This window comes from Gossypium hirsutum, chromosome D08, assembly GCF_007990345.1.
Source record: "Gossypium hirsutum isolate 1008001.06 chromosome D08, Gossypium_hirsutum_v2.1, whole genome shotgun sequence".
Lineage (NCBI taxonomy): Eukaryota > Viridiplantae > Streptophyta > Magnoliopsida > Malvales > Malvaceae > Gossypium > Gossypium hirsutum.
Genome location: NC_053444.1, coordinates 63,949,115 through 63,962,843, shown reverse-complemented (window position 1 = coordinate 63,962,843; position 13,729 = coordinate 63,949,115). Strand labels below are relative to the sequence as shown.

Below are 13,729 nucleotides of genomic sequence, written 5' to 3'. Positions count from 1 at the left end.
ATTTAAGACATTGTGTCCTAACTTACTGGATATACTTCTCTTTCTCGATTAACGTGAAATATGCCATTTTCCCGAAAATTTTCAACATTTCAATAAAGGATTGTATTTTAAATCTTTTTAAAGTTTTCAATCTTCGACACTAAAACATTAATTAATCAACTAGGTACCAATTTTGGGCGTTACGAGTGTACTCATTCTTCCTCGTACATAACCGACTTCCGAACCCGTTTTTTTAATTTCGTGGACCAAAATCGTTGTTTTAATAAAATTAAATTGTTTATTAAAAACAACTACTTTTCAAGGTGACCCGACACACCTTATCAAAAAGGATTAGTGGCAACTCCCACTTTCGTTTTTGTTTTCAAAATTCAAGTCGACCCCGTTTTATAAAAAAAAAGTGGTGTCAACATAATTTATTATATAAAAAATAATCTAAAAATTAAACTTGAGTTTAGCATTTTAAATTCAAATTGAACTTAGGCAAAAACTTAAAAAACAAGCCTTTAAAATTTTATTCCGACCCAACTCAAACCTAACCTATAATCAAGTCTAGTTACAAGGGTCCATCAAGATAAATATTGGGAATTTTCATCGTTGCCGGTATGATCATCATCATCGTCACCGCCGATACTCTACTAAAACATTCCTTCTATCCTCATCACATTTTTGTTTATTGACTTAACTAACGGAAAACATATTAGACCAAAAGCTTCAATGCATTGCCCCATAATTATTCTTCTCTTGTAGGCCAAAAGTCCTCACAAACCCCAAAACAATCTCCGCCTCATCTTCTCATTAAGAAAATGTTAATAGTCATTGTTTATAGTTATTCTTACATCTTTGTTTCAAAATTAAATTCCTCATTTATGTGTGTAATTTAGAGGTAAAAAAACTCTCCAACCCCTTTCAATTTTGAAATTAAGCAAATTAGTCCCTCTAAAAAATCAAAGTAATTTAATCTCCGTCAACTTGAAAGTGAGCAACTAAGGACAATTAATTACAAAGTTAATGTCTTTCGTCAATTGTGCATAATTTTGATTGGTATAATAACAGATTTAGCTCTCGATGATTACATATTTTGTCAATTTGGCTTTCGTTCTAAAAAAATTCAACAAATTTAGCCTCAACATTTACACATTTAAACAAAATGTCGTAAGCTAAATTTGCTAAATTAAGACCAAATTGATAGAATGTGTAAATTTTAAGAGCTAAATTTGTTATTATACCAATTAAAATTATGTACAATTGATGGAAATCATTAACATTATGATTAATTGTCCTAAATTGCTGACTTTCAAAATTGACAAGGATTAAATTGTTACGATTTTTTAGAAAGACTAATTTAGTCAATATTGAAATTGAGAGGGACTGAAGAGGTGTTTTAACCTAATTTAGATTTGCCTAGTAATTTAATCTATTAGCTTGAAAAAGGTTGTATCGTACCACTTTGCGTAGGGGTAGGGGAGGTTGTCATGTCTCATTTGGAAGGTAACCAAAAAGGAGCCCATTTCAGGCCATGACTCCAACCCGACGACGCCCACAAGTCTTTGCAACCCTCCTGGTTAGTCTCAGTGTGATGATGATCCGGTCATGCGTCCAGTCACTCAGCCCCTCCACTTGTAACCATAAGTTAAAAAAAACAGACCCATTATTCTTGGCTTTTGTACGGGTGAACTGTCGATTTTTCTGGCACATTTAAGCGTCACCCACAGCGAGTGCTCCAAATGGCTTCTTATCATATTTCCTAATCACCTAAATTATTGAATCTTGTACTTGTCCAACATTTTACTTCACGTAAAGGGTATGCCCACTATAAGCACAAGCACATCTGACCTTTTTTTTGAGAGAAAAAAAGAATTACAAAGTAACACTGAGCCTTCAAATCATATTCATAGAAGCTTAGACATCTTTTTCTGTCTCTCATCTTTCCATATATACTAATATAAAAGTTATACCACTTTCCCAACCTTTGGAACTTACCTTCAAAGCCATGTTCTCCATACTCCAATCACAACTCCATCAAGTAGAATTAAATAAATGTAAATATCTAGGTATCTTACTGTTTACTCCTGTTTATCTACTTTATGAGTTGATTGCTTTATTTGATCTACCTGGCAACATATACACAATACAAAGCAGGGTGTAAAATAGTATACACACTATATATTATTATTTGGTGACCCACCACCTTGTAATATTTGAGCAAACTTTTGTTGAATTATTGATCCTGATATATTGTAATTAATGGCTTGTCCTTGTCCTTTGCAGGCAGAATTGAACTGGTGTTTTCTTTTTTGGATTGTGATGAAAATGAACATTTCAATAGCTGACAGCCACGTTGAAGTTTCCAACAAAAAACCAAAAAGAAATATTCAGGTTTTGAAATTTTCTTTTTTAAAAATTCAGACACCAAAAAACTTGGTCAGAAAACGGCAAGAAATAACATGCGAATGAGTTTGTATTGTTTATGTTGGGACCTTTCTCGTATAGCCGACTTACAAGTGAAAGGCATGTGGCATAAATTAATGTTATATATGGTAAGAAAAACAAATGACGGCTGATTCTTAGATTAATTTAAGGATTATTTGGTTGTCTCAAAACCATTGTATTTTAGATTAAAGCTCGAATTTAATCTTTCGATTACTAATTAAAATTAAGAATATCTTTATCATTTCGGATTATGCACTAAAACTGAAGTTTTTATTCATTTCGTTAATGAAAGAAACTATAGTGTATAACTGTTATATACAATATCGATAAATTGAAATATTACTCTTGTACACATTTTATGATTGAATAGCCTCAACCCAAAAACGAAAAGTCATAGTTATTGTTCAATCATAGGAAAAGAAAAAAGCAAACCATATCTATGCCATGCCACTACATATGAAGTAAACGAACCTCATATGTGCGGATGTAACACAAGCCACTGGATTCATGCCAGAGTTGAGTTGTCGGATTTAGAGAGAAAAAAAAAAAAACTACAATATTCTTCTGCCAGCCTGCTCTTGTAATATTCAAAAATGTTTCAGTAAGTTTTATTTTTCAGAAAAATTAAAATTTGGGGCAATTGTATCAAAGATTCTCAAATTATGTCTTAAATTTTAAATTGGTCACTTTGAAACATTTTATATGGGTTCTTAAGGTATCGGTATCATATCAATCAAGTCTTACGTGTAGCATATTTAAAATACGTGAATCAAATTATAAATACATATGTAATTGTCATATGGATGACTTAGATTTGACATGTAGAAAATAAACATTGCCTATAAAATTTAAGAGATTATTTTTAACACGTCATATCTAAGGTGTCTATGCGATAAATACATATATGTTTACAATTTGATTCACGTGCTATGTACACCATTTCATGTATGAACTAACACAAAAATTAACAGCTAGGCTGACCAAAGAACCTAATTGGTGCAATATTATATTTGATAACTTAATTAGAATATATGGGGACTAATTTAAAATTTAAGTGATAGTTTGAGGAATTTGATGAAATTAACCCTTAAAATTTAATGAAAGGAAGAATATTCAGCATGTGAGAAGCACGTGGGGGGAGATTTCATAGGGCGGCGCTATAAATAGAGGAAAGAATGGAGAGAGTGAGTCCACCAACAAGTCGACAAAATGAGAACACCAGCGACAGCTGATCGACGAAGAAGACCAAACTCAGATTCAGACCGAAACCCAATATTACATTCTTGATTTGCTCTTTCTCTATTTGTTAAAACCGTAAGTTCTGTCTTGTATCTTGGCCTTCTCTTCTCCCCCTTTAATTATCTAATGTCGACTTTAACTTGCGAAAAGGTTTCCTTTTTAATAAAAAAAAGTAAACGATCACCGGCAGTGGCGCCGCTACCACACGCGCTTTCTTCTCGTATTGTCTAAATTTGCTAGCACTTAGCTGCCTATGGCATTTAGCAGCCTCCAAGAAGCTCTCTTACATTTTCTTTTGTGTTTATTCTATTAATACATTTTCGACTCTTTTTGACATTGTTCTCAAAGGTTGATAGAGAAAAGCTAGAAAAAATTCTTCTTCTTTTGGACATGTATGGGCTCTGGGGATTCGAGCGGTTGAAGCTCAGGATGATGGTGGTCATGCTGTTAATGCTGGTTTTATCATTGTTTGAGCAGAATATGAGCTTCTCCTCGCCTTTGAACCGTGAAGGTATTTATTCAGGCCTCAACAAGAGTTTCTTTGTATATTATATATGTTCTTACAAGAAATTATTTGCCTGTGTGGCAAAAAAATGGTGCAGGTTTGGCTTTGTTGAGGTTCAAACAGAGAGTGGTGAGTGACCCTTTTGGTGCTTTATCGAACTGGAAGGAAATTGATGGAGAGATTGATCCGTGTTCTTGGTTCGGGGTCGAATGCTCTGATGAAAAAGTTGTAATTTTGTGAGTTTTGTCTCTTTTTGCACATTTTATTGCGTTCTTTTTAATTTGTTTTACAGGGAGATTGTTGAAGTATATGAAAATATTTGGAATCCCCTTTGCATATGGTAGATAGCTGATCATGTTAGGTTCTATTCTTTTCTTAATAATTTTTACGGGTTGAAAACTGCAGAGTCAATTTCTACTTTTGGCTCTTGATACTAAAAAAGGCTCTTTTTGTTTTCTCAAAGTGATTTTTCTCTAAAGGGATATGGACCTGTTTTGGATGTTGTTTGATGTTTAAGTTGTTTATGAAGAACTGAATTTAACATAAATAAAACTTGACAAAAATAAGACAACCAAGTTTTAATGCTACATGTAATGTTCTTATTTTAGATTTTGTTGATGTTAACTGGCTCTCTACCCTGTGGCTTTTGCCTGTAGATGTGCCATGTTTTTCACTGTATAGTTAATTAGATGGTAACCCTGAATTCAGAGCTATGCTTCTTGCAGAAATTTGAAAGATCTTTGCCTTGTTGGGAACCTGGGACCTGAATTTGGGAAGCTGGAGAATTTAAAATCTATGTAAGTTTATCATCCTTGGTCTATAATTAGACAAATCTCCTTTATGTCACTCTTTCTCTTAGTTCTGCTTTATATACTGCTGCAGTATATTGCGCAACAACTCTTTCTCTGGAAGCATTCCTCAAGAAATTGGGGAATTGAAGGAGCTGGAGGTGTTGGATTTAGGATTCAATAACTTTAGTGGACCATTTCCATCTGATTTTGGCAACAATCTCTCCTTGACAACACTGTATGATCCTCTTTTCAAGTTGTTTATATTTCGGTTTTTATTTTATTTCTAGCTGCTATTTAGTCCCTTACCTTATTTTATTCGAATTTCTTCTTAATGCAGTTTACTTGACAACAATGAGTTTCTTGGAAATCTAGCACCTGAAATATACGATGTTAAGATGCTTTCTGAATTTCAAGTAGATGAGAATCGGCTAACTGATGCTGCTACTATACCATCTTGTAAAAGCAGTGGTTTCCCCTGGTAAGCAATTAAAGTTGATGCAATATATCAACTTCCTTTGAGTTCTTTTTTGATGCATCCATCTTAAGAAGAAAAAGAAGTTGTCCATATAAAAATTCTAGACTTGCCTCATTCTGTCAGCCATGGGCCAAAAAAGAAAGAAAAAAGCTGAGCAGAAAGCTCAAGGAACCATATGCAGAGAAAGAAGCCCAGAGTTCTGACGCTTATAGGATGTGTCTCCCTATGTTACTTACTATATAACTTTAGTGGTTCCAATTGAGAAGTTATAGCAAGCTCTCACATCCTTCTATACTGAGGAAGTTTTTGGTTTATGCTGTAAAGTTTGTTATATAGAGTATTAACTACTTGCTTCATGATGTCTTCTCATTGTTAGGAACATTGCCCAGCCAGGAGATATAGCTTATGGGAGGCGGCTGCAGCAGGTGCTTGTACCCTCTAAGACAGCCAATGAAAGAATTTCCCAACTGTCACCATCACCTTCGCCATCAGAATCCTCATTTTCACCTTCAATGTCACCTTCACCTTCATCGTTGTCTCCTTCAGAATCCCCCTCCAGTATCTTTTTGACTCCTGCACCTTCACCTTCACCTTCACCTTCACCTGAATTAGCACCAGCTCCAGCTTTACAACCTCCTGTAGATCCATCAGTATCTATCTCTGAACCACCCCAATCACGCAATGCCCCAGCCAATTCCCCTGCTTCAACTCCAAGGCAAATATCAAATGAGAATTCTGGTTCAAAACATCATATTTTTCCAATTTTGATTGCAAGTATTGGAGGTTCCTTGATTGTTTTGGTTTCAGTCCTTAGCATTATCCTCTTCCGAAATAGTAAGGTGGTTTCTGTCAAACCTTGGGCCACGGGATTAAGTGGGCAGCTGCAGAAGGCATTTGTAACAGGTATGTTTCCTTCGTTACAAAACACGTCCTGCAAATTTCTAAGTGTTTGCAGACCCAGTAAAACTTGCTGAAAAATTATGGAACCCAACAAGCATTCTTTCAGGGAATTTATATTGGAATCTTCTACCAAAATACTATTCTATATTGGCCTTTTGGCTCAATTTCGGATTGAAGTTTTTCCTTGGTGAAACAAAGATGGGAGTCTTTCAACCTCTCTCTGTGAGTCTACAGATTTGCACTCTCTTATGCTGATGTCTGCATTTCAGGTGTACCGAAGCTCAAGCGATCAGAACTTGAAGCAGCTTGTGAGGATTTCAGCAATGTAATTGGTACCTTTTCTGATGGAACAGTCTACAAGGGGACTTTATCAAGTGGGGTCGAAATAGCAGTGACATCAACTGCGATTTCATCTCGTGAAGACTGGTCAAAGAATTTAGAGACACAATTTAGAAACAAGGTACTGCAACATTATTCATAACTATAGTCTTAAAATACTTTTTAGGCCTTTACATGAATATCAATTTATTCTTTCTTTCAGATAGACTCGTTGTCTAAAGTGAACCACAAGAATTTCGTGAACCTTATTGGCTATTGTGAAGAAAATACGCCCTTCACAAGAATGATGGTTTTTGAGTATGTTCCTAATGGATCACTCTTTGAGCATCTACATAGTAAGTCTTTGGTTACATTTTAATCTGTACCATTAGAAGAGTGTTTATTGATAGATGCCACATAATATACGGCTTAGGCGGTGCTGAATTCTGGATTTCTTGCAGTACAAGAAGCTGAGCACTTGGACTGGGGAATGCGCCTAAGGATAGCCATGGGAATAGCGTACTGCCTTGAGCATATGCATCAGCTTACTCCCCCTATAGCCCATAGAAACTTGCAGTCTTGCTCTGTGTATCTGACTGAAGACTATGCTGCAAAAATATCTGATTTCAGCTTCTTGAATAATGCTACCGCAGCCAAGGTGGGATCGGCTACCATGGAGCTCTTAGAATCTCCATCAGCAGATGCAGAGAGCAATGTTTACAGCTTCGGGGTGATATTGTTTGAAATGATAACTGGTAGGATCCCGTATTCGATAGACAATGGCTCCCTTGCAGACTGGGCCTCAGACTACTTGAAAAGGGACCAACCCTTGAAAGAAACGGTGGATCCAACTCTTAAATTTTTCCAAGAAGATGATCTGGAAAATTTGTTTGAAGTGGTTAAAACTTGTGTTAATCCTGATCCAAAAGAGAGACCAACAATGAAAGAAGTTGCAGCCAAGTTAAAAGAGATCACAGCAATGGGACCTGATGGAGCAACTCCAAAACTCTCTCCCCTTTGGTGGGCTGAGCTTGAAATATTGTCTACAGAATCAAGTTAATCAGTGAAATTGGAATTTAACGCTAATAAATTTGCATTCTGTTTTCCCTGTTTCTATTGTTGGGCTCCGAAGCAGCGGAGTTCTGAGTAGATTCTGTTTTCTTTAATCAAAATATTGGAAAGAGAAATGAATCTTTGTATATAATTCTTAGAGAAAAATATATGATGTGAGCCTTGATTTGCTGCTGCTTCTCCATTCTTTGCTTGCTTTTGTTTCCTTTCCTTTTACTCATTTGTTCATTCTGATTTTAAAGTTGATTGTATAAATTCTAGTACAGCAACTTGGGAAATGAATATATGTTTATTCTCTTTGCTTTTCCATTTATCCTGTACCAATACCTTTCACACCATCTGAATAAGACCATTCACATCACAACTCTTCCACTTCTCTCACCACCTCTATTAAGCATGAAATCAAGTGGCTTGATGAAAGGGGGAGATATTTAGACATGGAGGAAGAATATCTTGAACCAAAAAATTACAGTTAAAAGAGAGATTTAAACCTATTTTAACATTGTTCAGGTACAACAGTACAAGTAAACTTAGATGAGAAGTCTTCCAACCAATGATATTTGTACAATATATACAGTTTTCTTTCTATAAGGAATGATTACAACAGAGTTAAACCCTTTAACCTGCATGGTTAAACCTTTGCAACTACCTTGTAGACCTAAATCTGTCGCACGAAACCAACATCCAGGAATAGGCTGGATAGGCTACTTGCTCTATGTCACCCCTCATATTTACATGCAATTCTCGTCTTTCATTTTTCATGGCCATCTGCAGATAAATTCTAGCAACCCCATCATTTCAGTAGGGAAGTAACATTATGTGAAAGACTCCACGATTCATTTCCTTACTAATGACAACTCTCTCCTCAAGTATATCATAAATATAACAAGAGTGCCTCTTAAATTTGTTGAGGGTGGATAGCTTGGTCCCGTGCTCTATTATACAGATCAAGCGTGTCTATATGGTCCGGTTCTAAGCAGAGTGCTGCTTCACAATCACAGAGAGCTGAATTGAGATTACCAATTGACTCGTAAAATGCAGCTCGAAGGTGAAGCATTTGTAGGTCAGGCTTGAAAGCTATGGCTTTTGAAAGTTCTTCAATTGCTTCAGTTTCTTTTTGGTTATCCATTAGCACTACCCAAAGTAATGCAGGATGTGAGTACTGATTAAATTTCTCAGATAATAATATATTTACTGAAGTAACAAAACAGTAAGAAAAAAGATCCATAGAAACACATGATCATAGAGAAGTTATCCTTCCTGAAATTTATCAAAAAAGAAAATTGGAAGAAGATTATTCTTTCTTGGATGAAGGAAAACCAGGCTTCTAAAAGAGGTGATGCTTGACATTTAATCAATTTTATTTTGCTCCATCTTTACATTATATCTAGATAAGAACTTCATGTCCTTTCTAATGCTAATGGAGAATAGAGGAAAGTGGACATGTATAGAACTTTAAGGGAAGAACTCCTACTAAATCTAAACAGTTCCAATGATCTATTTCTCAGATTTGCAACTAGTCTTTGTAAACCATGAGTCATGCATGCTAAAGAGCAAAAATACGTGTCGGTAACCAGAATCAAATATCAGAAACTGAGAAAGGACATTAGAAAATTACCAGCTGCCCTGTAGCTATATGGGTATGTTCTGAGTGGATCCAGTTCTGTTGCCATGTTGAGATCGTTCTTTGCCATCTCACTGTCACAATACTCCGACCGGTTCTCATATGCTGAGGCATTATTATGTGCCTTCTCTATCAGTTTGGACAGCTCAGCATAAGCAGCTTTTTGCTGATTTCTTAAAGAGTATACGCGTGCCAAACCTTGATGAGCTTTTGTATGTTTGATATCAAGGGCATTCATATAGCAGTTTGCAGCTTGATCCAGTTTACCAGAATCCACATACTTACTGCCTAAATTGTTGAGTGCCTGCAAAATATCACCATAAACAATGATGGTCAAATAACAAACGAACACACGAACAGAACTCGAACACGCAAATGGAACTCGAACAGAAAAGGAAGAAATAGCATAAGGCTCCAAGGTGTGTATCAAGGCACTATCTTTAAGTTTATATTTGCCTTCACCCCCACTTATTTTCGGCGTGCAAATAAGTTCCAAACAAATTAACCTCGAGGATACAATGAAACTAATGACTATTTGCATTTTGCACTGACGAGAATAGCCTACTACGCACTGAGAAATGTATAATAAAAACTCAATTTCTACAAAGGATTTCTGCCGTAATACTTTATAGAATAATCTAACAATATTAGAATATTAGAATTTGTTAGTGTCTTTTTCAAATAAAATCTCATTTCTATTTATAGGAATTTTTATTTCTCTTCATAAAGACATCTCTTTATGTCTTTATGAAAGATGTCTTTCTAAATAATAATGTCAGTAAAATAAACACATAATTATTCATTTAATATTATAACTATTCAAATAATATTATTTAAATAGTTATAATTTTTTTTCAAATAATCAAATAATATAATCTTTTGATTAATTACACCCATCCATTTATAGTTATTGGAACACTATAAATATTTGAAAAATGTTCCAACACTCACCTGTCCTTTCCGAAGACCATCCGAAGGGCATCTAATTGCTTCCTCCAAAAGTTCAATGACATAAGAAGAAGACTCAGGATCCAGATTTGAATCTGACAATGTGTAAGCTTTCAGGAAAAAGGCTTCAAACGACCTTTGAATCAAAATGGACTTCTCAGCCTTAGCAAGAGCTTCTTCACGATGGCCGGTGTCATAAAAAATCCATCCTTCATAAATTAACTTTTCGTGCTCAGAACTTGAAAGGTTACAAGCTAATTGCAAACATCGCATAGCAGCCTTCTTACAGTTTAGCCTGCAATGTTAATGCATATCCAGTATTCTTCATTTGATCAAATATAGTAGGATCAAGGCTGAGAACAATCACATTCCAGAACAGGAGATTTTAAACAGAAACATTGCTGCAGTTATTGCTAAAATCATAGAAAAGCAACAACTTATTAAAAATCATAGACACTATAGGAATTGCAGCTCAAGAAAACTATATGGAAACTTTATAATAGAAAGCTAACCTTAAAAGAAGAAGAGATTGCCGAAATCTAAGGAGACTTTTCCAAGGATCATTAACAAGCATCTGGTGAATTATAGCCAGAGAGCCAATATCATCAATGGAAGACCATTGATCATAAAGTTGCAGCCAGCAGTCAGCTTGACTTCCTTGCTGAACCTTATGGTTCAGGAGATCTATCAAATCATCCCCGCTTAATCGCACATTGAACATCTTGTAACTTGGCTCCAAAGTTAACATTGCTCTGATATCTCTCAAAGCACTTCCATAATCCTCAATCGCTATGAAGAACCAAGCCCGTAATTCAAGGCAGTCTGGTGCAAGCTTGAATTGAATGATTCTGTCAATCTCTGAAATAGCATCCTTAGTTTGTTTCTTCTCTGCTTTTGAGACTGCTCTATATTTATATGGGAAGGATAGGGTGGGATCCAATTCAGTTGCAGTGTTCAAATCAGCAATCTTATTCTCCCCAGTATTATACAAAGATCGTTCTTGATACATCCACCCGACCGCTTTATACTCGGAGATAAGTGTGTTCATCAACTTGTAGGCTGAATGCTGTTGCCCTTGCTTGTACCTAGATCTTGCAATACCAGCTAATGAATAAACATGACCTGCCTCAGTAGCTGCTTCAAAATAACATTGAGCACTTTTGTACTCTAGTCTCTCGAGCCACACGCAACCCAATTGATGCAAAGCTAGAGCCTTCTGCCACTTTAATGTGGCACATTCTTTCAACCTTTCTAACAACATCACTGTTGTATTTGACACCTTATCCTCTTCCATAGCCACCTGACTTAGGAAATAATACAGCAAGAAAGAAGCATGTCCAGCTGCTGCCAATCTCTCCCTTGCCTCAGAGCTACAAAATATCCTCATCACTTTGGGGCTATGAAGAGAACTTGGGAGCTCTCTTAGCAGCACCTGCAAACATGAAGCTACTAGAACATTTGCCCTGTCCTCTAACCCATATTCAATAAGGACCAAAACATCCTCCATACAGTTGACAAAGGTTGCCAAATGAATATCGCAAGCCGACTTCATTTCCTCACAACAGAACCTTTCTGCAAAAGATAAGAGCTCCAGAACAATCTTAGGAGAAAACATGTCCACCCTCTTAGTCCTACTGTACAAATCCACAGCTTTCATTAGCTCAACAGAGATCCCATTTTGTGAAAAATCAATTTTAGATCTTTTTGACTCAATGAAACTTCCACATAGCATTGCCTTAAAAGGAGTTGAAAGTGCAGCAATTTTAGATCGAACACAATCAATCTCCTCATTGCCAACACAAAAGGAGATATCACTATCTTCTTCCAATGTCAAAAGCTCATCCTCCTTGGAGATTTGAACATCAGCGGAGTTAGTACACTCTTGATAACACTTGCAGTGGTCATAAATTGAATTCAGATCACACCCAGATTCCAGAGTAGCCTTAGGACATTCAAGAATGAAACTACTGCAATCCATTGGTGATACACCATCATGTTCATCTTCTCTCCTCTCATACCTTAACAAAGCTGATAAAACCACCTTGGAGTGCACATCAAAGGCATGTTGCCTTGCAGCACGGAGGCACCTTCTCAATAACTTAGGATCGCCAAGGCTACTCAAAATCGAGTACTGCTCAATGCATATCAATGATTTCTCTGATTCTAAACAAGTCCCAAGGCGGCGGTAAAGATCAGCTAAGGTTTCTACCAACTGAATTGGTTTTAATTGAGGTTCTATGGTTGGTTCAAGGTGGTCAGTTTTAGGAAGTCCAAAAGGAAGCATGGTTTTAGCTCCTGAGACAGCAGACCTTACTGGATTTGAGTTTTGATCCTATGAGTCTCACTCTTTGTTATTTACTAAGCTTACTAGCTACGGAAGAAGAGCCAATAGTGTTAACAATTGGGGTATTTGGTGGACTCGAGGCATGAACTTGAGTGCTTTTGAATGTTCCTTTTAGCTTAAGACTAAGCAGTTTCTTTACAAAATGCACCATATGGTAGGTAGTGTTTTTTTTCTTTACTTCTTCAAACGAATATACTATCTTGTATTGACATAAAAGGGTTGTGCCTCCAACTCAAAAATCAACAAATTAAACAGAAAGAGAAGAGATTTTTAAGCAAGTTGTTGTTTACCTTATTTCTTTGCTCCAATGACCAAGAATAGAGAGAGGGCAGAAACTTAAAGAAACAAAATTTTGTATCTTTTTCCTTTTTTTGGAAATAAAATAAAAAGAAGTAAGCCAACAGAAAGAGATAGTATTTGAGTTTGCTTTCTTTTTCATGTGATAGATTCTTATAGCTTTCTCTCTCTTTCTGATGGGGAAAAGCAGTGAGCTCTTTCATTAGTATTATGAAACTTTTGGCGGTTTTGAGTTGGTATTACCCATACAACTTGTTACCTCAAACAAACTGGGTTAATTTGGCGGCTAACACACGCCAATGCTGAACAATACAATTCGGAGGTACTACCCTACCCACCGGATTATTTTTGCCAGGTAAGCATTGGATGAGGATGGAATTGGGGTAAAACTACTACAGTCCCCTGAATGTATTTTGTCTTATCTATTCAAATAATGAATAAATCAGTCTCTATATATTAGATTAATTTGTTTAAATTTTTATTTATTTTTACCGTTAAAAATTGATCTTTGTAGGTTAAAAGAATGGTGTAACTTTTTAGTTATTTTGTCAATTATGCCGGTTTAAATAGTAGAAATTGATGAATTTTTTAACAAAAATGATCATTTTACTCTTTAATTTATAAGTGGCTAATATGCTCTTTTTTTAATAATAAAAATAAAATACAATCTAGCTCCTAATACAAGAGTTTTTATAGTATTTTTATCGAAATTGAGATCGACCGACGATCTTTAGTCAACTGTATGGGTTTGATTTATTCTAAGGTAACTTAAGCTTTAATTGCTGAT

General features: G+C 35.7%; 2 protein-coding genes across 3 annotated transcripts; one reads left to right on the top strand and one right to left on the bottom strand.

The window, feature by feature from the left end:
• Nucleotides 1–3,616: 3,616 nt before the first annotated feature.
• Nucleotides 3,617–7,901, top strand: LOC107933800 (inactive receptor-like serine/threonine-protein kinase At2g40270). Its single transcript, XM_016866079.2, has 10 exons — nucleotides 3,617–3,744; nucleotides 4,018–4,180; nucleotides 4,272–4,410; nucleotides 4,900–4,971; nucleotides 5,057–5,200; nucleotides 5,303–5,443; nucleotides 5,817–6,343; nucleotides 6,610–6,800; nucleotides 6,882–7,014; nucleotides 7,120–7,901. The coding sequence occupies exons 2-10, from the start codon at nucleotides 4,060–4,062 to the stop codon at nucleotides 7,716–7,718; spliced, it is 2,067 nt and encodes a 688-aa protein (XP_016721568.1). The 5' UTR covers nucleotides 3,617–3,744; nucleotides 4,018–4,059; the 3' UTR covers nucleotides 7,719–7,901.
• A 294-nt stretch (nucleotides 7,902–8,195) lies between these two features.
• On the bottom strand, nucleotides 8,196–13,131 carry LOC107933799 (ethylene-overproduction protein 1). 2 transcript variants are annotated; one of them, XM_041098813.1, is made up of 5 exons: nucleotides 12,661–13,131; nucleotides 10,814–12,614; nucleotides 10,305–10,596; nucleotides 9,348–9,657; nucleotides 8,196–8,863 (listed from the first exon to the last, which is right to left on the bottom strand). In XM_041098813.1, the coding sequence occupies exons 1-5, from the start codon at nucleotides 12,794–12,796 to the stop codon at nucleotides 8,628–8,630; spliced, it is 2,775 nt and encodes a 924-aa protein (XP_040954747.1). In that variant the 5' UTR covers nucleotides 12,797–13,131; the 3' UTR covers nucleotides 8,196–8,627. The 2 variants fall into 2 exon arrangements, with proteins under 2 accessions (XP_040954747.1, XP_016721567.2); XM_016866078.2 differs by having other exon boundaries at nucleotides 10,814–13,130.
• Between the last annotated feature and the right edge of the window lie 598 nt (nucleotides 13,132–13,729).

Excerpts from the sequence above, each read along its gene's own strand:
- LOC107933799 (XM_041098813.1), bottom strand. The coding sequence starts at position 12,796 with ATGGTGCATTTTGTAAAGAAACTGCTTAGTCTTAAGCTAAAAGGAACA. Across the intron at positions 12,615-12,660 it reads TTCCGTAGCTAGTAAGCTTA|TAAGGTCTGCTGTCTCAGGA; the intron begins GTAAATAACAAA and ends ACTCAAATCCAG. Across the intron at positions 8,864-9,347 it reads ATATAGCTACAGGGCAGCTG|TGCTAATGGATAACCAAAAA; the intron begins GTAATTTTCTAA and ends TACTTTGGGTAG.
- LOC107933800 (XM_016866079.2), top strand. The coding sequence starts at position 4,060 with ATGTATGGGCTCTGGGGATTCGAGCGGTTGAAGCTCAGGATGATGGTG. Across the intron at positions 4,972-5,056 it reads CTGGAGAATTTAAAATCTAT|TATATTGCGCAACAACTCTT; the intron begins GTAAGTTTATCA and ends ATACTGCTGCAG. Across the intron at positions 5,201-5,302 it reads AATCTCTCCTTGACAACACT|TTTACTTGACAACAATGAGT; the intron begins GTATGATCCTCT and ends TTCTTAATGCAG.